This window comes from Triturus cristatus, chromosome 9 (assembly GCF_964204655.1).
Source record: "Triturus cristatus chromosome 9, aTriCri1.1, whole genome shotgun sequence".
In the NCBI taxonomy this organism is placed as follows: domain Eukaryota; kingdom Metazoa; phylum Chordata; class Amphibia; order Caudata; family Salamandridae; genus Triturus; species Triturus cristatus.
This window is the reverse complement of record NC_140592.1, coordinates 167272925-167298388: the sequence shown is the minus strand read 5'-3', so window position 1 is coordinate 167298388 and position 25464 is coordinate 167272925. Positions and strand designations below refer to the sequence as shown.

At 45.5% G+C, this 25464-nt stretch overlaps 1 protein-coding gene across 2 annotated transcripts in view; it reads right to left on the bottom strand.

The window, feature by feature from the left end:
* Positions 1-25464, bottom strand: part of APPL1 (adaptor protein, phosphotyrosine interacting with PH domain and leucine zipper 1) — a 251911-nt gene that overhangs the window by 206521 nt on the left and 19926 nt on the right. For both annotated transcript variants that reach the window (XM_085624666.1, XM_085624667.1), the window contains exons 2-3: positions 19263-19361; positions 2655-2714 (exon numbers count right to left, since the gene is read on the bottom strand). In XM_085624666.1, coding sequence (XP_085480792.1) covers positions 2655-2714; positions 19263-19361 — 159 coding nt within the window. The remainder of the gene's footprint in view (positions 1-2654; positions 2715-19262; positions 19362-25464) is intronic.

Genomic DNA, 25464 nt, shown 5'->3' with positions numbered 1-25464 from the left:
CATCAACCCTCTTAATTGTGATCAGAGCATCAACAACTGCATTGTATGAGAAAAAGGGGTTGGCATCTTTTTCACAGGCTAGAGATAGTAGAAGTTTGCAATTTGCACACCGCTTCTTAAACTTTATAATGCAAGGGCATAGACAGAATTTAAGACTAAACAGTAAATTATGGAATTTAAATAATCAAGAACAATGGAGGTCCAGGTGGGTACTTCCTTTCAACTGACCCCATTTAGCCATAAAACAATAAAAATATGTATGAATAAAATCACACTAGGGGCCTTTCCAGAGAATATTATTTAAATTGTTTATGACCTGGGTGCACATCTCTGCATTAAAGCTGTTTAAATGTTCTCACATAACTGGGAATAAGATATGAAGAGGGCATGATTTGACCATGATGGTTTCACCACTGCATAGTACGGCTCCTTGTTTCAAGGTCCATATCTTTCTCAATATAGCCCATTTTACTGAGAGGACTACAAGACTGAGTGTGTTCTCCACCATGGGTAAAAGTCAATGACTGCTAAGATACAGTCCTGCTTTCTAATTGGATACCTCCTGTGAGTTACAGCCGCATCATTTTGTAGAAGCACACAAGTGTTATGTTGCACGACCACACAAGCGTTATCACACAAGTGCACAGGGAAGCCAATTTTCTTTGGTTTATTTAGAGACCGGAGTTGGATAACTAAGTAAAAAGAAATTCACTTTAAGTAGTGCAAAAGATTTTGGGGGGGTAAATTGGGGGACTGGGAGCACTCTGTTGCATGTCCCCCCCCCAAAAAACGAATATATATTTAAAAAATAAAAAAAAACAAGAACAAAAATGACCGCATGGTGGGAGGCAATGAAAGAGTGACCCGGAGAAGCAGGTCGGGGGAATAAAACAAAAATAAAGCTATCTGGTGGTGTGGAGGGGAAAAGCAACAAACGAGAGATAAACAAGAGATAGGGGAGAAGCCCAAAAGGAAACAAGCAACATGAGGGTGTTAGAGGAGAAGCACAGCAAGCAGCAGCCAAGGCAGAGAGCAAAAAGGATCTCTGGGATGGAAGGAGAGAAGTTTGTGAGTAACAGAGCTGGAACACAAATGCATTTTCGATTAATTCTTAACCCAAAAGTAACAAAGTAGCTCCCTAAACGTGAGAAGTGAATCCCATCATAAAAAGGATGGTAACGAGGGGAGGGGCAAACTCAAGAAAAGGAAGGCAAGTCAATGAACCAGAAGTAAGCAAAGGAGAGAAAAAATAAAAAACAACCAATGGTAATCAATGGACGGGTTCTAAGCCCACTGTAACTTCACTGGAGACCTACAGTAGGCATTTCGCAAGCAGACTTAGGCAAGAACTAAAAAAACAGGAAAGGTCCTAAACATGTACATGGGAGGAAATGTAATCTTTATAAAAACCCATGCAATCCCATAGGCCCAAAAGCACTGCCAACTGCAGAAAAATATTTTGTTGAGAGAGCTAACCAAATTTTTTCATAAAGGCAATTTCTGGACTGAAACATGACAGAATATGGTGCATAAATACAAAGAACTAAGGACCATATGTATGAAAATAAATTGTTATGATTCTCAAATAGCGATTTTTTTGCGAATCGCTATTTGAGAATCGCAAAACGCTATGTATGTAGGATTTGCAAATAATTTTGCGAATCCTACATATTCCTTAATTGCGAATTGCAAATTGGGATTCGCAATTAAGGAATACCTCTAGGCCCATAGGAATGAATTGGAAGACATTCTCAATTTGCGATTCTCAATTAGAGAATCACAAATTGAGAATGCAATTTCAAGGGTGCCAGGGTGTCAAAAGGACACCCTGCTGCACCCCTGAAATGTACATGTGTGCACATGTGGGCATGTATGTACCCTAAGGGCATGTATGTGCGCCTCATGGCACTTTGATAAATGCAAAAAAGTGAATTTTTCAGAGAAATCGCAAATTACCACCAACTTGAAGTTGGTGGTAATTTGCGATTCCTTAAGGCCAAATTGCACTTTTTTTCTGCTTCTTACATTGCATTTAAGGAATAGCAATTTCAAGGGTGCAAGGGTGTCAAAAGGACACCCTGTTGCACCCCTTAAATGTGCATGTGTGCACATGTGGCACACATACATGCCCTAAGGGCATGTATGTGCGCCTCATGGCACTTTGAAAAATGCAAAAAAGTTAATTTTTCAGAGAAATCGCAAATTACCACCAACTTGAAGTTGGTGATAATTTGCGATTCCTTAAGGCCAAATTGCACTTTTTTGTGCTTCTTACATTGCATTTAAGGAATAGCAATTTGCGATTCCTTAAATGCAATCGCAAAATAAGGAATCACAAATTTTGCGATTCCTTATTTTGCGAGGCAGTTTTTCTTTAATACATACCAAAGAGCCAAATTGCAATCGCAAACGCGTTTGCGATCGCAATTTGGAATGATACATATGGCCCTCTGATGCGGATGAAGACAATAATACAGGTGAGAAACAGCTTGCAAAGAGGAAATTAGAAAAGGAGAGGAAAGGAAAGGGGTTTACGAGAGACCACTGAGGACAGTTAATGGAAGCCAATGAAGAAAGAGGCCGTATGTGTATAGGATGCACATGCAAAAGCTGGTTTTGATGCCACTCAACAGAAAAAATGCATTTTACTCTACCTGCTTCTCATACTCCTTTAACAGTTTTGATGTCAGGTGAGTTGCCGCACTTAATTCATTCTAATAAACAAAATGAAGCAAAGAAAGAAACATTACTACAGTATACGCTGCTTTTACTTCACAGAGAACATGATAATGGATTGGTTGTGTTAAAGGTATGAAATACTTATTAAAGAGCTCTCTTTCTTCCTGGACAAGCTTCTAAAACAAGTATTCCCTTTTGTTCCCACAACTTTGCACACACTACCGCCTCTTGATGTGTTTTACACTCTTTTCCCCAACACTAGCTCACTGTGGGCAGCAATGTGTCTAGCATTTCTCAGCAGGACATTTGCCAGTTTTAGAAGCCATTTCTCACTATTCGCTTCATAAAAAATACTTAGCAAATTCAGAAAGTGATTACTTTTTGCATACTGTGTACAATGCAAGCACAAGGATCAATGCTTATGCATCATCTTCTTAGTAGTTTCCCCTATAAGTCTTTTGGCAATTAATCCTGTCTAATTTGATTAACCAAATGGGACCAGGAACCAGGGAGCCAAGACCTTAGTGAAGACCTGTACAGCAACACTCAATAAAGAAATGAGTTGGTTGGGTCCTCTCCCACCTTTGGTGGCACTTTTACAGTAGAAGCAAAGTTGTTAAATATTCCAGTTGTTCACTGCAGCATGAATGGCTATAGCTTCTATGAAGGTGAAAATAAAATTTGCAGCACCATGGCATTTTCTGATGAGAAAGGCCCATGTAGCTTTGCTCACTATAGAGGTGCCATTATGCAAGAATGGGCAGGGTTCAGTTTAGAGGTAGAACAATAGCCCTGTGACAACTTCAGAAGTATGTGTGGTTGAGATTTAACAAGCAGTCCTTTTCTGTTAGTAGGCCCAAGACCTAACACAAGGGATCAGAACGACTTTACTGGAACTTGCTAGTAGAGGTGACATGCTCACAATATACATTTTGACAACAACATATGGAAAAAATGCTATTGCTATGCCGATGATGATTTTCAATAACCAATTACTTTTGATGTCGCTCGTGATCAGCACCTGTTGCACTAATGGTTATTTATTTTGTTTGGCAGACTATGCGGCCTACTGTGTTAAATCGCCTCAAGTCCGTAGGAACAGCATAATAATGTAATCAAGTGTGGAGAGCTTGTCGGACATGCCGACTGCCCAAGCTCCCAGTGATCATTTTGGTTTTCATTAAATGCTTCATATGAATACCACAGTCTCCGTAAATTTACCAAGGAGTGGATCTGATTTTTTTTTCTCTCACACCTTTAAAAAAAATTGTTTATGTGAATTAATCTGAGCTGGGAGATTTATAAGACTTGAGCTGTTGTATGTGCTCTGTGCTGTTCAACGGGTTCCAAACGAGAAAGTCTCTGCACATACTCTTCAATATTCTACTCCTAAGCAAACCTTGGATGACCTTGAGCCTCATGTTCTTGAACAAACCCTTTTTTAGAGCTTCAAGTTTAATGTACAGGATTATGTTCTGCTCCTCAGGACTGCCTGTTCCTATAGTAGATATTAAACCATTTGTTTATTTAGCAAGCCTGAGTACTCTCGCACAAGTCATGCATTTCTCTATTCGCTTCTTGTAGATCTCACTTACACATATTATACAGTTGATACTCAGATTCTTTCTTCCTCCAGGACAACTCTTGTCACTTGGTCTCCACTATTCAAAATTGTGTTTTAGCATAATGGATTGGGTGGGAATTAAAGCTACACACATGCAGGACCAATATTCTTGTATTCTCTTTCAACAACACCTCTCAATCAAGTCTTAACAATTTTTGGCCTTGTGGTCTCGGTGCACTGCCAGTGCTGGCTCCTGAAGTCAGTAATTTAGTGTTGTTCATGATTAAGATCTATTCCTTTCTACTCACAAGAACCAGCTCTCTTTGTCTTGATTTTATTTACTCAAGACTTTAAGAAAAATCTTACCATTCCTTCTCTTTCAAGCCAGGCACTTGGTAACTGAAGTCACAGTATTGAGTCAACTGAATTATTGCAATGGTTTGTTTTTTAACTCTCCTACTTATATCCTACACCATCATGAGAGGATACAGAGCACAAACATTCACTCTTCTTGCAACACATTTAAAACACTTTACTCACGATATTAGCTCAAAATCTTTTCTAATCACTTTCCATGGTGTTTCGCGCTCTTCATGGCTTTGGTCTTAGGTACAACTAAAATGTATCAATACCATGCAGTCAGGACCCAAAGATCAAATACAGCCAACGTTTAGTGGTGCCAAGAGATAGCCACTCATGGGTGGATGGTTGCTCTTTTTCTTTTGCGGCAGCCAAAATCTGGACCGCCCTACCCATGTCCATACACGTTCATGACCAGTTACTATCCCTCCATAAAGCTCTCACACAACTTGGTTTTGTTAAATGTCATCAGTGTCAGTTCTAGTGACAAGACACGCTTTATAAAATTCTATTCATGTCCAGGAGTTTCATGTGGGATCTGTGTTCCTAATGAAACCAATGATTTGGACAATTAAAATAGTGACAGTTCTCCTGCACTGCATACAACCAATATATGAGTAATGCACTTGCACTTATCAAGAAATGGATAGCAAAGAAAAATGGTCCTTCAAAGCGAAATGGTTTTTGGATATGGAGTGTAGGTTCCATTGTTTCTTATATGACACACATTCCAAACTTCTGAGGGAAAACATTTGTGTGCACAGAAAAGCATAGATGAAAAGACAAAACCGAAATATCTGAAATTGTCTCTCCCCCCGAGTTACTAATTACCTTTGCACCTTTGGCAACAACGACTGCTGTGACTATGTTGGGATACTTCTCTATCAGATTTGCACAACTAGATGTGGGAATATCTGAATATTGCTTATAATTCTGCTAAAGCTCTATCGAGTTTGTTATGGCGCTTTGAGGGACAAAAGCAATCAAGTCATGCCTTAGATATTTGATTGTAATTAGCATGAGGATCTCACTGGGCAACTTAAGAGCAGCTATTACTAGTTGCTGAAATTTCATGCTGAAAGTTAAGTTCTGGCTTAGTTGTGGCATTCTTGCAGAGTCAGCAGGTTTTCTGCAAGGACTTGGCTGTACTTCTGTCCATTCCATATTGAAAAGTAAAACATGATGCTGCCACCAACATGCTTCAAGGTAGGGATGGTGTTCCCGACTGATGTGTAGCGGGAGGTTGGCTTCAGTCACAAAAGTTTGCATTTAGAACATAATCTATTTACATTCTACAGAGTGCAAAACCTTTTACCACAAAGGTGCGCCCATGAAATCTGCTGCATGTTGTGAGCACATCTCAAATGGGATTCAAGGTGGCGGTTCTTGATTAACGGCTTGCCTTCCAGTATGCAGTGCCTTTAGGACATTTTTATCAAATGCATACTTTAAGTAGTCTTGTTTATAAAAATCTTTAGCTCGGTCCAATTGCCAGTGTCATCTCAGAAGCTCTTGTAATCAATTTCCTTCATTCTCTGTTATCCACTTTGGAAGGACTGAATGAAACAGGTGGGGCCCCCGAGGCACTGTAGAACATTGACTTTCTAATAATCATCTTACCAGTGCTTCAGTAGACATTCAATAACTGAAATGTGTACATATCCTTCTAGTGATCTGTGCCTTTCAACAGCTTTGTTCTGGTGTTATTTTGAATGCTAGCTGATGCTCATGGCTGGGTCTTTGCTGTGTCACGTACTTCCCTGCTCAGGGAACCAGCATGAAGTACTGAATGTATCCTGAAATCAAGTAAATCACTTTTCTTTAACACAATTTAAGACTGACTAACCTGGCATGTCGCTTTCAAATGTAAATGGTTACACCTGCTGCTAAATTATTATTATTATTAGAAGGGGAATAGACACTTATGCAACCTAGCTATTTTCGTTTTTTAAATTAAATTAATTCTATGACACTTTCTAGACATATCTTTTTTTTGGGGATGTTGTATTTAAAGATATGTTTTTTTAAAGTATTTAGTTCCACGGTGAACATTACGAAAGGAGGTGAATACATAGTAAAAGCCCCCTGTGAGGTTTTTTAAGTATTGCATGTTGCATAGCTTTGTAGTATGTTAACAACCTCCCTGAGACCCTTCATAGATTGGAGCTTTTCACTTCAACCAAGTATGTGGTGTAGCCTTGAAGGAGGGCAGGGGCAGAAACCTAGGGCCAAATGTACAGAGTCCTTTCCCACAAAGTGTTCGCAAACTGCGCACCAACGTTTTGCAAATGGACTTTGATATTGCGAACTGAACTATGTACGGAAAGGTCAGTTCTCAAAATCACCATCTGTGTGTGGCTGGAAAACGACTTTCTGAATTAATATTAATAAAGCTCGTCGCAATTTTTGACCCCCTGTAATGGCCACAAACACAAGAAAGTGGCCTGTACGGGATAGCGGACCCTCTGTTTGCATTTCCAATCAGTTTAATATTATTTTTAAGCAGCCTGTCTTCCTTAAGGGAACCAGTGCTGCCTTAAAAAACAAGCATTGGCATAGCCAATAGGTCTCGCCTTTGGGACCTTATAAGTGTTTACCCATGCAACAGTTGATGTTGTTGCACCAATGATATTGTGCTGCATAACTAAATACTTCTAAGGTCCCAAAGGCGAGACCTATTGGCTATGCCAATGCTTGTTAATTGTAAAGGACATGAATGTAGGACCGATAGGGACCCATTTCAGAGTTTCTAAATCCTGCTGCATCTGAGACCCGGAAGGACCTGGTGCTCCTAAAGCTCTGCAGTTGGCACACTGATGTCGACAGAAGGAAGGGCAGGGGCCCAATCAGATCAATGACCGCGACTCTGTCCCCCACATCACATGTATCTTCGTAGGCCACTCTGTAATCTCATGCCCAGACTTAGAGGTGGGCGCACTACTGAAATCTCAAGCCAGATGCCCGGGTTTGGCTCATCCCAAGGTCCCCTTGGACCCTCAAGCCCAAAAGAGCTGAAGTTTCATGTACTGCCTGCACCCACAATCTAACCTCTTTCACCAATAACTAACAACAAAGCAGTGATCTTTGTAGTAAAATGGACGAGAGAAATACCCATTGGGTAGCTGAAATGCATAACGTGAAACTAGAAAGTCTGTGGTCAGTCCCGGCTTCTCTGCTAAATAAACTGTGTGATCCAAGGCAAATATTATACTTCACCAGGCCCCCTTCTTCTTCATTATCCCAAATGAGAGTACCTTAAAATGCGTACGTTTAGGAACTGCGCTGTGTAAATATGAGGTACACATGACAGCTGAACTGAATTGCCTCTGATTTCAGTAGTGCCGTTGTTGTCAGGGCAGGGGGAGGCATCAATACTTCTAAATGTATATTTTCAAACTATTACTTTTAATAAATGCCTATCATTGCAGTGGGATAATCTGAAGGTGAAGCGCATCTGCATGTTAAAAAAACTTTTTTTTTACATGGTGTTTGATGCATGACATACATTTCAAATATATTCGTGTCTGTGCTCGTGCATGGGCAGAGACAAGCGGGACACGTAATTCCTTTATAGCTCGTTTCATTGTTAATGTGTCAGCTCCCCAGTCTGTAGCAACAGTGGCTTAATGTCCCTGTTGCTGCAGACGGCCATCGACTGACACTGTCAGGAATGACCAACTATGTAATTATTAGTGCGGTGTTCCATCCTATACACCGCCCCTGAAGCCACATCTCTAATCAGTTGATGGATGAAACGCTATATTAATGAGTGGGTACATCAAATGATAGATTTAGGGGCGGAGTGATCCATATATAGATGATGGATGTGGAAACGGATGGATGGAAGAGAGGGTCGGGCTCACTTGCATGGTGCCATCAAAGCTTTGGTTTAAAGTGGGGGTGTTTTAGTTTTCTGGCTACTCTCATGGGGAATATACATGGGACTTAGTCTTAGCAGTTACTCAAAGTCTGGCAGGGGCCCAGCCCTCGCGGACCTAGGTTGGACATCGTCCCTTTATAGCATGCAGAGTGGATTAGCACATTTACGTCAGACTCCTTCAGAGAACATGTGTATCTGAAAGCAAGGTGTTTACCTAAACAAGGATTTTGTGGCTGTGCTCCGCTCTTCCTGAAATGAAAAGCCTTAACGTTCTTTATTCCTGGCTCAGCCTAAAAGATCACCCCTCAAAGTTCCTCCCCTTAGCCAGAGCTCTCAAATTTCCCAGTTCCGTGCGTAGGTAACACGTTCAATCCAGGGTGGTTTATGTGCCTTCTGGGATTTGTGGTCCTGCCTTTCGAAAATCAGGACTGCATGTCCAACAGAGCAACAATGAATCTGAACTGGATTACCTACTCGTGCACGAAATGGGGTGAATGGAGAGCTGGGGCCATCTTGTCAGTGCCTTTCTGAGTGTGTAGAGACCTCGTGTTCGCCCCACAGGGACGTGTTACTCAATGACAGGCGGTGGCAGGCCCTGCATCCTGCAGAGCCACCGCTGCCAGTCACTTACAGTTTGACTCTCTGCAGTGTTCCCGGTGGTTAGGGTACTTGTGGCCTTCTGCTTTAAGGAGCTCTGCGAAGGGTGTATCTGGTAAATTCAGTATTTTCCCAAATCCTTTGTGGCTTTTGCAAAAAAGAAACACGCGTGCCTCGTGCAAGTAGGGGAGGGGGGGGGGGAGAGCGGCCGAGAGCAGGCAGCGTTTCCCTTGCGAGAGCGAGCACCATAATTGCTACCATATGGCGGCGCTCGCTCCCGCAAGGAAATCGCCAAACGTGCACGCATTGCCATTCAAGGCAATGCAACGCGTTCACGTTTTTGCCTTCAAAACCGGACCGATTTCAAAAGGTCTTTTTGACTATGCAGCACATGCGGGCTGCGTTGGCGGGACCTAACAAAAAAAAGGTTTTCTGTTTGGAAAATCAGCAGGGGAAGCAGGGATAGGGCCCCTGGACTCCTGCATGCCCCCCCTGAGACTGCCAATGACTCACAATCCAGTAACCCCGTCTTTTGAGGAGTCAGTAACCTGACAATGATCTGTGGTCACAAACCACTAGCACATACCTAATTAAATCACAATTCAAAAGGAACACCCTTTTCACCCCCCTTCCAAACTTCGAATCAGTATAGATTTTAAAACCCATTTTTAAAGTTTCCAACTTGTAAAATGTGTTTTGTACATAACAAATAGGGTTTTTGTGAATAGCAGGTTTTGAGATGGCAAAATCCTTTAGTACATCTGGCCCAAATCTTTTAGACACGAAATAGAAAATAGTATTTTATTGAGTTTGAAGGGCTGTACGCCATTCCACCAGGGCAGCAAAGGCATGTCATCTGCTTCCCTGACAGATTACAGCCACCATATTTAGAGATCTTCACCTGCCTAGTGGAAAAAGCTCTATGCCTTCAGAAGAGCCGCTGCGACATTATCTCTTAGAAGGCACATTAAGTTTCTTGAGCAGCTGCCATGAGTCAGACAGCCGCTCAGCATTCTTAGCAGGAGTTTGCTTTTGGTGGAAAGAAAACCCTAACATTCCTGAAAAGGTCTGTCAGAACATCCACCCTAAAAAGGATGGAGGATCTGAAATACTTAGACCGATGGACTGATGTCCGTAGGGCTATGGTTTCATCCAGAAGAGCCAGCGTGGGCTTAGTCTGTGGAAACAGGAAGGTCCCCGCAACTCTAAATAAGGGACTCGGAGCATTAGTTGAGCAGACATGGTACTCCTAATTTAAATTTTAGATTTTCGCACCTAGGTTGACTAAATTCCATGAGATGATTGATTAGCTTTAGAAATTTTGAAGCAAGACCAAAGTGGGAGAGACAAACACCATTCTTGGAAAAGGAGAAACCAGATGGCCCAACTGGTATGTTCCGGGCAGATGATCTTTGGATGTCATAGGTTTGAGTGTCTCTACTAGGGTTTCCAGATCCGAGAGGTGCCTTACAAAGCAAAAGCTGAAGATTAGAACGTGTTTTACCCTACCATGTCTAAGGCAAGACTGGTCACCATTTGCAGCATAGTTTGATTAAAAAACAAAAGTACTGATAATTTAGTTTACTGTTAGTACCAGAGGGAGGAAGAACTTGCACCTATAGAAAGGAGACCATTAGCTATGTGCTTGCTGGCAAGGTGCAACCCAAGAGGATCACTCTCTATTCTCCTTTTCGCCATTAGTTCACATCCAGAAAATCCTCTATCACAACTGCAAAACCATTCCATACTTCTGATACGTGTTCAACTGAGGTTTTACTGAGTACCTGCGATTCACCATAGCACTCTTGGCAAAGCATCGATCACAATGTATAATCTTTTATTAACAAGCAGCCCACCCTATTTTTGACCTCTATATGAGTGGGTATCTTTAAAGATGATTTTCTTTTCCAACTATTAGGCGTAACACATTAGTATTGATCCCACACTTGGTCTTCTGGAGCACCATTTTAATACATCGTTTCCCCAATATTTTAAGATGATAGGAAAACATTTAAGATTATTTTCAGTGGGGGTCAAGTTTGCTCATGGGTAGTTCCTACTACGGGGGGCGTGGCTTGGACGCCGATGAGGACAGTCGCGTGAGCTGCTGGTTATCCTGCACTAAGCGCCAGATTGCCACACCGGTGACCCTGGGGAGGGGGCCCCCCTGGAGGTGGGGGTCTACGCCGAGAGACATCGAAGGTTCCGCTGCCCCCCGGACGCTGTATGCGCAACACGAGACAGAGGAGATTCGATCGGAGTAATGACAAAATGGCGGCCGTCCTCCTGAGCCGATCTGAAGGGGGCGACCTGGGAACGCAGTAGACCGGACTCCTGCGGTGAGCTCCTGTGTTTCCCCCCCCATATGCTGAAAAGAGTGGTGGATTGCACGGACGTGGCTCTCAGATGCTCCTGGAGGCACCCGGCTGCAGCATCGAGAGGAACTGTGGCGGAAGCGCTTCGGGGACGGCCGTACGGTCCTGACGTTGGATCGAGGAGGACGAACCGCTGCCCCAGCGCCTGTAGCGGTGCCGCGATGTGCTGCCGTCGGACGCTGCCGTGGGTGAGATGCGCACGGGAGTCATATCCCCTATTATAAGCGGCGAACACTGAATTCCTGCAGACAGGCCCGTCTGATGTATGTGTAAATGAGAGCCGCCACATAACATTGGGATGCTGAGGTGCTGCACTACCATCAGGGGTAAGATCGGCCCCTAATTGACAGCAGGTGGCTGGAGGTGCCGCTGATTGGTGTGTTAGAGCTAGCTGCAGCGTGGCTCTGCATTAAGTTGCACCCGGGAGGAGACGGGGAGAACCAGCGAAGCACTACGAAACCCTGGCCAGGGAACTGCTCGGGCCAATGGAGGTGTGGCCGCTGATCTACAGTGGGGTATAGCCAAGTGCCCCAGCTGGGAGACTCTGTGGCGGCGAGGCCGCTTTGAACCCGGAGGTTATCTTTTCATGCCATTGGTGAGTACTAGAGGCGGCGCGGTTGCCCAGCGGCTGACGTGGAGGTCCTAGGCCTGAGGACATGGACGGCTGAGCACCCTGCGGAGCGGAGTAGAGTGGTGCCATTGCTGTGCTCTTCAATTGGGCTCGCCGTGGTTGCTGACTGACTGTGTGATGGAGCCTGTTGCATGCAAGCTGGCTTTCCCAGATAATAGCATGGAGTGCTCCATTGGACCATTTGGGGCTTGAGCACTGCGAGCCAGGCTACAGGGGTGCTGGTGGAACTGGAGCATCTGCGCCTGGGAGCTGGATGACTCACTGGAAAGCAGTCTTCTCCGTGGGGGCTCCCTGAGGGCAATGAGAACATAGACGGTACCTCCAGAAGTGTGATGGCCAACAGGGGCTAAAGACTTGTCGTGTCTGCGATTTGGACAGCTGAGAAGACCAGCGTTGTTGAAACGCAGGAGGTGTGGGATGATGTGACTAGGACTGGGGTCTTGAAAGACTCGCAATCATGGGGAAACCGCGTGGCCGGCAAGGGGGGGCGCACCCGGAACCGGAAAACGAATCGGCGGAGCAGAGAACGCAAGTCATGGCTGATTCGCATCCTGAGGGACTGCTGCAGCAGAAGGTGGACCAGATCCTCCGAGCTATCACAGACACGAAAGAAGCGCTTCAACAGGACATTACTTAGGTGTCGTTGGGACTGGGGTTCCTGCGGGCTGACCATGCAAAGCTCGCAGACCGGGTGAAGCAGGCTGAGATTACATTGGAGGTCTTAGAACCATCTCAGAAAACATTGGATGTTCAAATGGGTGATGTCACTCGCAGGCTTCAAGCGTTGGAGAAGAGGGCCGAGGACGCCGAAGGACGTAATAGGCGGAACAACGTACGAGTGGTGGGCCTAACAGAAGGAGTCGAAGTAGACAGTATGATAGACTATCTGGAACAGTGGCTGCGCACTGAGGTTGCTCCAGAGGGCCTGACGCCGTTCTATACTCTGGAGCGAGCACACAGTGTGCCTGCCCGCCCGCTGGCCCCTGGGAGACCGCCCGGCACGGCTGTGGATATCATTAGATGGCAAAACGATCTTTCATAATGACCCCGACGAGGCGTGGAGTTGGTTGGAATCCTACCGGGCGGGAGCAAATGCAGCGGGAGGTACTGAGGGACGGACGGCGGAGGTTCTGCAACCGCGCCGTGTGCGGCGCTCCAGGAGAAGACGCCATGAGGCACAGAGACCCACCACTACTAAGACGGAGAGAGAAAGGCAGGCAGTGCTGCAGGCCGTGACAGAGATCTCGCAGGCGAGCGGCACGACACTGTTGAGACTGACGGATTCTGAAAAGGGTTCTGCAGGGACAGATTCTGATGGAACAGATGCGGGGAGTGTTGTTCTGCCACGCATCACTCCGGGGACGGCGGATGGCGGATGAGATTATAGATGCCTGATCTTATGCAGTAGCTAGTAAGAGGGGTTGTTCATCCTGGTGGTGTTGTCCTCGGGGGGAGGTGTGGGGAGACACTAACTGATTTATTAGGCTTGATGGAGGATCGCTCAAGATGTGTGGGTGCCCGCTTTCCGGGGGGGCCATCCCTGGGGGGTTGGAGGTTCCTCTATAGTGGGGTTTGGCGCCTGGGTGCGGTGAAGCAGCGGACCAGATCTTCTTGGCGTTGGGCTTCCCCCCTTAGTTTCGCTTTTAGAGCGACTCTCTGGTAGCTACCAGAGGGACTATAAGTGGACTGTTTGGATGGGTACTAGCTGTTTAGAGCCTGTTCTGGGGAGGGTTGTTGGGGGGATTTGGGGTGTTGTTGTTTTTGGGGTAGTTAATACCACCGGTGCGCCAATACAGAGAGTGCAGCTGAGATACGAGGACAGGTTGCATAATGGGACCATTACCTGAGTTGAAATGTATTACGTGGAATGTACGGGGGATGCATACGATGGTGAGACGCCACAGGGTTCATGCTTATCTGGTGCGTAGAGGGATGCAGATAGCTTTTCTCCAAGAAACCCATATGGACCGAGGTGAAGGCCAGGCACTACAGCGCCGTTGGAGAGGGCAGCTTTTTTATACAACGTATTCTGATGTTGCCAGGGGTGCCCTGATTTGGGTGACAGCGGGGGTTCCTTTTCAACCGAACCAGCACCTAGTCGATCCCGAAGGGAGGTATGTAGCTGTCATGGGAAGATTGGACGGGAGGGATGTGACGTTGTGCAGTGTGTATGCCCCTAATGTAGAACAGAAATCCTATTTTGCTAAACTGTCAGGGAAACTGGCGTCCTTCCTGACCGGTTCACTGTTATTGGGGGGTGCTTTTAACTCCGTCACGGATACTGAGCTGGATAGGTCGCACCCACCACTGCCCCAGGCGCCTGTCCACAAGCTTTCAAAACTTAGGAGGGATCGACAGGCCGAGTGGGGTCTGATAGACACATGGCGCGCGCAGCATATAGGAGAGCGGGACTACTCTTATTATTCTTCCCTGCATGATTTACATGTGCGGCTGGATGCGGTGTCCTGCTCCTCGGATGTTCATGCGTTGGTGCGCTGGACAGTATCAGACCATAACCCACTGCTCCTGGCGTTGAGGTGGTCTTGAGAACGGCTCAGGTCCGTGAGGGGATAGAACATTATTTCCTAGAGAATGAGGGGACGGCATCGACCCTGGGTCTAGAATGGGATGCATTTAAAATGATTATACGGGGCTTATGTATCGCTAAAACGACAGAGATGCGGAAAACGCTTTTGCAGGATATAGAAAGGGAGGAACAGCGGTTGCGTTGTGCGGTGAAGGCCAAGAATGCAGGATGAGGTTGTAGCTGCAAGATAGGAGGTGGCGACGCAAGTGGAGCGGCTACGCTGCTTTGATCATAAGGAGTATCTAGTGCGGGCGCACGCGGAGAGAGATAAGGTGGGCTCTCTCCTGGCGTGGCTGGCGAGTCCGGCTCCAAGGGGCACACCCATCCTGGCCTTGACCACCTCGACAGGGGTACCAGAGTATACCCAGCGAGGGATTAATGGGATGTTTCTGGCATATTATGCGGAGCTATATGAAAGTAAGTAAGTAAGTTGCAGGACACGAAAGATGGATTGAATGAGTTTCTAGCTGGGGTATGACTGCCACGCCTCGAACAGGACCGGGGGAGCTGTTGGGACAGGAGATCAAAGAGGGAAAAATACGCAGTGCGATAAAACTTATGGCGCGCAAAAAAAACCCGGGGGCAGATGGATTGCCGATAGAATTTTACTCTGCATATGTTGATACCCTGGCCCTCAAGCTTTGGGCAGTATACCGAGAAGCCAAGGAATTAGGGAGATTGACGGTTTCTACTCGAGAGGCTATCATTATCCCGCTGCTGAAAACCGGGGAGCGACTCACTGTCTAGATCGGCATATCGCCCGTTGTCAATGTTGCCGACAGATTACAAGATTTTAAGTAGGATTCTTGCGACCCAGCTTCTTCCCTATATGACGCACCTGGTCCATAATGACCAGACGGGCTTCATCCCGAAGCGAACCACTGCGACCAGCGTGCGACGACTCTTACGGATTTTAGGAGAGGACCATACCGGTACACCTGATGCAGCAGTTCTCTCAGTAGATATTGAGAAGGCGTTTGACAGCTTAGAATGGCCGTATTTGTACCGAGTCCTTCATGCGTTTGGACTTGGAGAATCTTTTATAGGGTGGACGGAGCTTCTATATAGATCGGCGACGGCGCGTGTGCGGACGGGTGCCACGTTCTCTTCGGCTTGCCAGATTGGGCGGGGCACACGACAGGGGTGCCCGCTCTCTCCATTATTGTTTGCCTTGGCCATTGAGCCTCTGGCCACCCGTGCTCGGCTGGGGAGACATTACACTGCTTTATATCTTCGAGGAGACCAGCAATTTATCTCTCTCTATGCGGATGATTTATTAATGTTTCTAGCGAACACATTGGTGGATTTAGAGGGCGCGAGGCACTTGCTCCATATGTTTGGACAATATTCAGGGTTGAGGGTGAAGTTGGCAAAGACTTGCTTATTTCTGGTGGTGCCGACTGCGAGGAACCCTCCCCAGCTGACGGTGTTCGCTGGGAGCCCCATTGTCTGCCTTATTTAGGCACTAATATTTACCACGCCCCCGAAGATATCTTGGAAGGTAATTTGGACTGGGCCATACGCGGCCTTAGGGGCAGTATGGCGTCCTGGAGTACGTTGCCATTATCGGTAGCAGGGCGGGTGGCACTCCTGAAGATGGTAGCACTACAGCGGTTATTATATTACTTTCGGACATTGCCGGTTTGGGTTCCAGGCTCCATCTTTCGGCAGCTCTGCTCTATGGGTAGTGGGTTTCTTTGGGGGACAGGCAGGAGACGGGTGGCAATGACTACAATGATACGGCCGAGAGCGGATGGGGGTATGGCAGTACCAGATTTTGAGTGGTACTATTTGGCAGCCCAGTTGCAGTGGCTCATGCAAGCCGTGGCGAGGGAGTTCCGGGGCACGGATGGCCCAGAGGGTCGCTGGGTCCCGCGTTATATCTTATCCTTCATAGTGCTCCAGCAGACGATGCAGCTCGAACCGCTCACGGCTGAGGAACGGATGATGAGGGTGTGCTGGAACCGGAGCCAGCGTCGGGCTGGATTCGCTCGCCCATATGCCCCGGAGATACCGTTGGGTATGTGTACAGCCTTCCCACATGGAGGGGACTGGATGGCACTGGCAAACTGGGAGGACCTGGGGATACAAGTTTTAGGAGACCGCTACGAAAACGAGACCCTGTTGTCTTTCCAGGCCCTGCAGAATAGATATGACCTCCCGCGAGGGGATTATTTGCTGCACTCAGCACTTATTGCCGCAATCCAACGCTATTGGAGGACGGAATTGTCGGAACCATGAACCTCAATGGCATGCCAGTACGTAGTAATGGCTGCGGGGACTTATAAGGCCATAACGTGCCTACACCGGCGAATGTTGACGGAGAACTTGGAACCGTTGCAAGCATTGCAAGGGAAGTGGACCTTGGCAGGGAAATTCCTGAAAAGACGTGGGCTCAGTTGGTTAGGAGGGCCTGGAAGAGCACGAGGAATGCCAGGCTTTTATTGATACATTTCCATGTTCTGCATAGAGCATATCGAACACCTGCAAAGCTTAACCAATATGTCGAGGCGGCGGCTGCTCAATGTCCGCGGTGTGATCTAGAGGGAGCGGACTTCCTGCATATGATGTGGGGATGTACGAGCTTGGGAACATATTGGGAGGAAGTGTTGGATCTCTTAAGCAACATCACTGACCGGATATTAGAATTGGAGCTGGGTACTTGTCTACTGCATTGGTTCCCGCACACTGCTAAAACGAAAGTGGCCAGCAAATTCCTCGACTTGGGCCTTGTATTAGCCAAACGGGAGCTCACTATGCATTGGAAGTCACGTAGGGGACCTAGGGTGGGGAGATGGCGGGCGGAATTACTTAATTGGGCGAGGAGTGAGGGCATACTTAGATTGCAGCAAGCCCTATGCCCAAATAACGAAAAAGCGCATGATGCAGTGAGGGCGTGGGAGGCCCTTTTTGCAGCACTCCAGGCTCCAGACACAGACTCGGAGGAGGGCTCAATTTTAGAGGGATAGGGGGCCCCAGCTACCGTATTTGAGCAAGTTGTCTGAACAACCACAGGCAAATGGCAGTGAAGTTCACTTTTATGGCTTCAACACCCCCAATACTGTTCTGACAATGCTTAATGATGTTACTGTACTAACTTTGGAAGTATGTTATTGATCATAATGTAGGAATCTCGTAGGTGCACTGGTGGTGGGGGAAGAGGGAGAGGGGTGGAGGGTATTGAGGGAAGCAGCGTGAACTATAATGTATCGTAGACGATGTTGTGTTATTGTTGCTGCTTCGGTCACTGTTGGTTGAAAATCAATAAAATAGATTTTTTTTAAAAATGGGTAGCTCCTACTACGATTAAATTCTGAACTTTTCTTAAAGGTATGATGTTCACAAAATTATACATCTTAACAATTAACATGACTGCGTCACACAAGCTACCTCAGAATCTATATATTCATCAAGGTCAGTTTAGATTACCTAGGGTCAGTAAAGGCAGGGACTATGTTCTTGTTGGGACAGCAATTAAACCTACCTGCGTTCTTTTTTCTGATACATTTCCTACAAGGCTTACCATCAGACTCATAGTCAAGCTTTTTGCTGAATTCTCTAAAGCAGAATTATGGTAAGAGGAGGAAATCGTTTCTACTAAATACTGTAACTCTTGAACTAGACAATTCACTTTCTCAAGAAGTTTACCGGATACCCATGCTCTTTTTGTAGTATTTTCAAGATAAAGGGATGATTGCCTTTCCTTTTCCTATTGAAGAATTAAGTTCTCTTTCAGGAGATTCAAGTAAAATAGGCTTGAACTCTTGTCAAAATTCCAAATGTTTTTATGGAAGGAGTATGTAAATTGACAGGTGTCTAGGATCAGCGTGTCACAAGCTAAGGATCAATAGACTAAGGACAACATCTAGACGAATTATCACTTAAGAATTCTTTAGTGGGAATTAGCTTATTCAATTGCTAGGAGGACAGTTGCTTTTCGAATACTGTTTTATACTGTTCGTGAATAAACCACTTAGCCATGTTTCCTGGCATAAGGTGACTACTTAATGTGACAACAAGCCAGGGGCACCAGGAGGTAATGAGAGCTGCCAGCACCTTCAAAGGTGCTATGACTTTTCATGGGCACTAAATACGAAGAGCACAGTCAATTCAGCTAAGAGTGTTTTCCATTAGAAAACGTATACATTCACTATTTGCACACATATTCACCTTGGTGTGAAGCAGCACGGCAACACCATTATTTGACAACACTGCTACATAAAGCATATGAAATTTAAATCAATGATATGCAAGCACCCCAGAAATATCTTGCGTCAATCTAATAGGCCCTTACGCCACTCCAACTCGGCAGATTCCTACCTGCTAAGTTACTTCAATTTTGTAGCCTTATAATTGAATCACTTTATATATTTTCTCAATAAATGGGCGATTGTGCATGTTCTGACTATTTAAAAATGGATTTGCACTACCTGGACAACAAGATACCAGTTGTGAAAAATTAAACAGACTATGAAAAACTGTGCTACATCACCCTTCCGTCTCACAATTCAATTGAGCAGAGAGGCAAACCAGAGATTCATCTGAGCAGAGCATCAATAAAGAAGCATGACAAATGTTTCTTAACTTACTTGAGCATCATAAATTCTCTGCATGGCATTAAACAACTGGTTGACATAGTTGGATATTGCAGCTGCATCCTCTTCAAATACACCCAACAAAGATCTTGTCTACAAAAAAAAGATAACAGTTAGAATTACACAAAAGTAAGCTCTCACATCAAAAGAATCAAAGTATAATGTAATGAAAATACGTCTGAAGCACATATTCAAACAGACAATTTTGATGAAATTTGCCAAATGAAAAACAGGCTTAAAAAGACACTAAAGCTTTGTTTACGAGAGCCCCAGAAGGGGCATGGGCTATTTAGCGCATGTTTTAAAATGTAACACTACGGGATTTGAAATTTAATGGGTGGGATAAAAAGCACCAACTATAAATTATGCCCTGAAGCTGGAGCACAACATGCAGGCTTTCCTCCCTAAAAACGGCATGTCCCGGTAGTTACTGAGCCATTTCTCATTAAACTCCAACAGGATTGATCTTTCAAAATTTATCAGGGGAAATATTTGAGTTGGTACTCTTTATCTAACCCAGTAATTACAAGTTGCAATAATCATTTCACCAGGTATAATTGTGATCCCTGCCCAAACAGGTGTTAGCCCAAAAATAGTGAGTTAGTGAATATCTTGTAATCGTGACAGAAAACATCTGACAATCTCACAGGATCTTCCGAGTTCAGATATTCAGGGCCTAATCACAAAGGTAAACAAACTTACACTTTTGTGCAAGTTGACCACTTTTCGGTATTCACAAACTATGTGTGGAGTCTTGTGACTTCGCACTCATTATACTTGTGTGTGCAGAGTTGTCTGCACCCGGAGAGTCTGCAACTGGGACGGAGAACAGGACATGCAGTAGTATAGGGAGCGTGGAGTCATAAAACTGCAAGCATTTTGTGAATACCAAAAAGTAGTAAACTTACACAAATGTCTAAGTTTGCCTTTGTGAATCGGGCCCTCACCTCAGTGTTTCTAAAGTTACTGTACTAAGTCAACATACTGATTTTGCTCTAACTCAGTTAAACATTCGCCTCTTAGAAGGAAATTAACTGCTCGCACGTTTTTTAAAACCCATTAAAAGGCCTGTTAAGCTGCCGTTTAGGATAATGACGCTGGGATGTCAATAATTGACAGAAACCTGCTGTAACTCAGTTTACAGGACATACATGGAAGATTCAAGCAGCAGGTCTGTCTTCCACTGAGGCCGAGGGGAAAGCTTGAAGTGTCTATGGTGTCTCTTGAAATACAGAGTTGACCCCTCTCTCCAAAAGTAGTTACCTTTCTACTATCCAAGGTCAAAAGATACCGGAAGGCCTGCTACCTTCGTCAACTGCTGCATAGCTACCCCATTTCCTTTCAAACGCTAGAAAAATAACAGAAATTCCACCCTCCACAAAACCACAATCCATACTTTCACTTGCCCATAAATGTAACCTATCTGCCATGTTGCTACCTCCCCCTCACATTTCTTTCCCCCTCCTTTCCTCTCTGAAGACATCATTCTTTTTAGAAGGCGTATGCACAAAGGTGTAATTTATTTTAGACTTTTGTTTAAAATCACAATAGATATCCGAGTACTGCAGTAAATCTGTGACAGTTGCAGATCCCCAGTATTCGTTCTGGAATTCTTTGTGAATTCCAAGTTACCGACATGTGAAATGATTTTGAGGAAATATATATTTGTATAAGTGTAAATATGACACAAAAGTGAAACTGCATTTATGCTATCCTTGTCTGTGAAGTACCCCAATCCTTACACCGCCGCCAATTTTCTTTGCGTTACCTCACTACTCCCAACTTAGATTTCCTCCCATCTTCAATAATAGTAAATCTCCAACCCTAAACATATTATGAATGTGCCTGGCAAGAGTGTGTGTGACCAAAAACTCAATCAGGGTCTACTCACCCAAGAGGGTCTCAAGGTGCTGGGGAGGGGGCCTGCTTGTCGGATTGGGTGGAGGCTTATTCGAAGAGCCAGGTCTTGGGGTCCTTCCTGAATTGGGTCAGCGACGCAGATTGCCTGAGGTGGAGGTGCAGGGTGTTCCAGGTCTTGGTGGCGAGTGGGAAAAAGACCTTCCTCCGGTTCTGGTCTTGTGGATCCTGGGGACGGAGGCAAGAGTGAGTACGGAGGATTAGAGTTGTCTGGCGGGTAGGTAGAATGTGAGGCGGTGGTTCAGGTATGCGGGTCCTTCGTCTTGTTGAGCTTTGTAGGCGTGAGCAAGGAGCTTGAAAGTAATTCTCATGTTGACTGGGAGCCAGTGGAGTTGTCGGAGGTGTTGCGTTATGTGGCTGCGTTGGGGGATGTCGAGTACCAGTATGGCTGCGGCGTTTTGAACGTACTGAAGTTTCTTGAGCTATTACTGAGTGAAGCCGGCGTAGAGTGCGTTGCCGTAGTTGAGTCTGCTAGTGATGAGTGTGTGGGTGACCGTCTTTCTGGATTCTGTGGGGATCCATCTGAATGTCTTTCGAGCAGGTGGAGCGTGTGGAAGCAGGCTGAGGAAACTGAGTTGATTTGGCGTTTCATAGTGAGCGATGAGTCCAGTAGGATGCTGAGGTTGAGTGCGTGGTCTGTCGGGGTGGGGGGGAGATCCCAGCGCGGCAGGCCACCAGGAGTCGTTCCAAGCTGAAGGGGTGGGTCCCAGGAGGAGTACTTCGGTCTTGTACAAGTAGAGTTTGAGGCAGCTGTCTTTCATACAGGCAGTAACAGTCTTCTTTCCACTATGGAAGTTGGTTCTGGCGGTTGTAGGTTTGTTGGTGAGGAAGAGGATCAGCTGGGTGTAGTCCGCATATGGGATGAACCCTGGGGCATTCCACAGCTGATCTCTGTGGGTTCTGAGATGAACGGTGGTAGTCTGCCTCTCTGGGTCCAGCCGGTGAGAAAGGAGTGGATCCAGTCCAGAGCCTTGTCGCAGATGTCGGCATCGCGGAGTCTCGTGATTAGGGTGTGGTGGGAGACTTTAATCTTAAGGCGGCCGAGAGGTCTAGTAGGATGAGAGCTGCGGTCTCGCCCCGGTCGAAGAGGGAGCGTATGTCGTTGGTGGCAGCGAGGACTGTGGTCTCTGTGCTTTGGCTGCTTCAGAAGTCAGATTGGAAGGTGTCCAGGATGTGGTTCACTTCGATGAACTCGAGCGTTGGGCGTTGATGGCCTTCTCAATGACCTTGGCTAGGAAGAAGAAGAGGGAGATTGGTCTGACGTTCGTGAGGTCTGTCGGGTCTGAGGACGACTTCTTCAGCAGGGGGTTGATCTCGGCATGTTCCCAATTATCGGGGAAGGTGGCGGTTCCGATGGCAGCGGCTGCTCTATGAAAGATGTGAAACGGACAAGGATCTGTCGAGAGTCCTGAGCCGATGCTCTTCATGGCCTTGAGAGAGTCCTCTGTTGTGAGCAGGGTCCAGCAGAGCACGGTCTGTTGGGGTATGCTGTATGCTATGGTGGCGGGCGTAATGGCCGGGTCTAGGGTGTCGGAGCTGTCATAGACCTTCCTGATCTTTTGGTGGAAGAAGGTGCAGAGTTTTTGCAGTTCTTGGGAAGGGGAGGACGTCTGTGGTCTCTCTGTTGGTCTCTCTGTTGGGCCTGGCAAATGACTTTTAAATGGCAAAGAGTTCTTTGTTGTTGTGTGCGTTGGCGTTGATTCTATCTTGGAGGGCAGTATTCATTGTGGTTTTCAGGAGGAGGTGGAAACTTGCAAGTGTGTGAATGCTTACATAACTAGACAGGCATCCCTGCCTAGGAATGCTCACAACACACCACTTGGAGTAAATTTCCTCAAAGTACTATTACACCTAACTGGAGTTATATTTTATGCACCAGAATTTATTTACAATTGTAAAATTCATGTTTTGTGAATACAAAACCTTAACGCAAACCGAGCTATTCGCACACCTAAGTTCTGAATAAGTATGCCAATAGCTTAGACACAGGGTCCAGAGTGTGCTGCTCTGTTCACTCATAGAGAGTGAGGAGAGCAGGTGTCATGAAACATAGGCTGTGTGAGACGAAGCAATTGCAGTGCATGGCAGAAGCCTTCTGTTCAGACCCTAAGCTGGAAGGTGAGGATGACACACTGTGCACCTCTATGATCCCACACCTCTCGGGCCTCTGCAGACCAGTAGGAGGAATCGGATCAAGATTCGCGATTCCACAAATTCAATCAGATGTGATGACATCCAGGTGCAGCACATTAGAATCCTCTTGCCCGGTGGGAGAAGGGGGAAAATAATAGATGTGGCCCTCATATCACTTTCTGGCACTGGGATGTCACAGGTGTGAAAAGCAAGTTTAGTTTTTGACAGTTGCGTCTTTAGAGCAAGAAATAACAGGCAGCAGATTTTGGTTTCGGAAGCAGTATCTAATTGAAGCATTTATGTGTTTTATTAATTTTGAACATTTCAACCAGAAAGACTGTACGCGCAACACATGATGTACTTCAAAACAATGTCATATTTGTATGGGTATCTTTGTGGAGGGTGATAGATAAGACATGTATAATGACATTACATGTTGTACAAAGACGAATACCTAGAGGAAAATTGACACGGAGTGCCAGTGAGATTATCAGAAGGGTGGAGAGTGCTTTTGGGGGTACACATCTAAGGTATATTGAACCACCAGCTCTATCAAATGGGTTTTCACCGCAGTCTTAACACCAGGTACGGAAATAAGTGAGTACATGTAGAAGAGGCACATATTACAGTGCAAGGTTGCTATCAGGTCAAAGTAGCAAGTGAGAGGAAGCATTGAGCAGTGGAAGTACTTACTCCAAGTGGGTATTGGTTACCAGAGTGAGTGCAGGATGTGGGAGAATGAATATCATTCAAGGCTTTCACAAAGGCATAGAAAGGCTAGCCCATGACTAACCTAAAAAGACCAAAATGAACCACTTAAACGTGGTCATTTTTAGGCCGACAGCCAGCATTAAATCAAACATTCACTCGCAAAGCAGTATGAATTTGAATTCACCCTTCCAAAGAACTCTGACTTAATCCAAATCTACTCTGCTTGCAGAAAGACCTGAAGAGCCAAATTACTTTTTCAATATCCATCTAAAAACTGAGTATTTCACATGATGTTCAGATCCCCCTCTATTCTGCTATTGTTATTTCCTCCACTTCTGCATAAATATATGTTATAAATGAAGCACTCTATTGATTACTCTGTTGATGCAGCTAGGTCTGTGCAATGGAAATAACGTTAATTGAAAGAAAAACTACAAACTGCAACATTTGCAGTAACTTTGCAGGAGTAACAGTAAAAAACTAATTTTAAATTCAATGCCTTTTTCTGAAAAAATGTAGAAATCCTCACAATGCCATAAAACCCTCCTCCACCCCCACCCCATGTACTGACAGACATTAATAAGGTTCTGAATAGAAATAAAATGAGGGGGCTTACAATAAATATGATACTTTTAAGAATGGCATTATGATGGCGGTATTATAGGCAGGGGGACATTCCAGTTTCAACATCTACCCACCGCTCAGCCAACACCCTATAGAACCATGATAGCAGTAAGTAAGCATCTATTTGTATATTTGCAGTGCACAAACATTGCTTGGTTGAACCTTGTTGCCACCTCCTGACAACGCCAAGTCACACTCCGGTACTCCGTGTCCGATGACACTCAAAGGAGGCCACCACAGTGCTCCGACTCATTGAGCACCCGGCATGCATGCCTTGGTCTACAGGGAAGATGTAATGACATTTGTGCTGGCAATCCAGCACTCTTTTTAATGATTACCTTTCCACTTAGCAGCATCCACAAGCAATTTCAACTACTTAGTTTTTTAGCCTTAACCTAGCAGGATATTTTCTGCAAACGAGTGATGTGATTTTTATTTCCTTGTTCTTGGGGATTTCGGACTGATCTAGATCAGCAAAGGATGACTTCTTACATTACAATAGTCGAAAATGTGTTCCTCTGCTGTTGGCAGTCCTGTAACAAGTATATCTGCAACAGAGATACTCTGCATTCCTTTAGTTTCCCTTCTGCTGCTCCTTACCTAGGGAATAGAGCACCATTGATAGGCGATCTCCAATACTGCAACTCTACTTGGAGGAAAGGCTGTTTTAGGTACAACACTTTCAACAAAGTAATGTCTAGGCTTACACAGAAATACTGCTGAAAGGGAAACCAAAGCTGACCATTAGTTTAAACCAGGTTACTCCAGTGGGTAGATCAGAAGCTACTGGTAGCTCTTCAACTACCTGTGA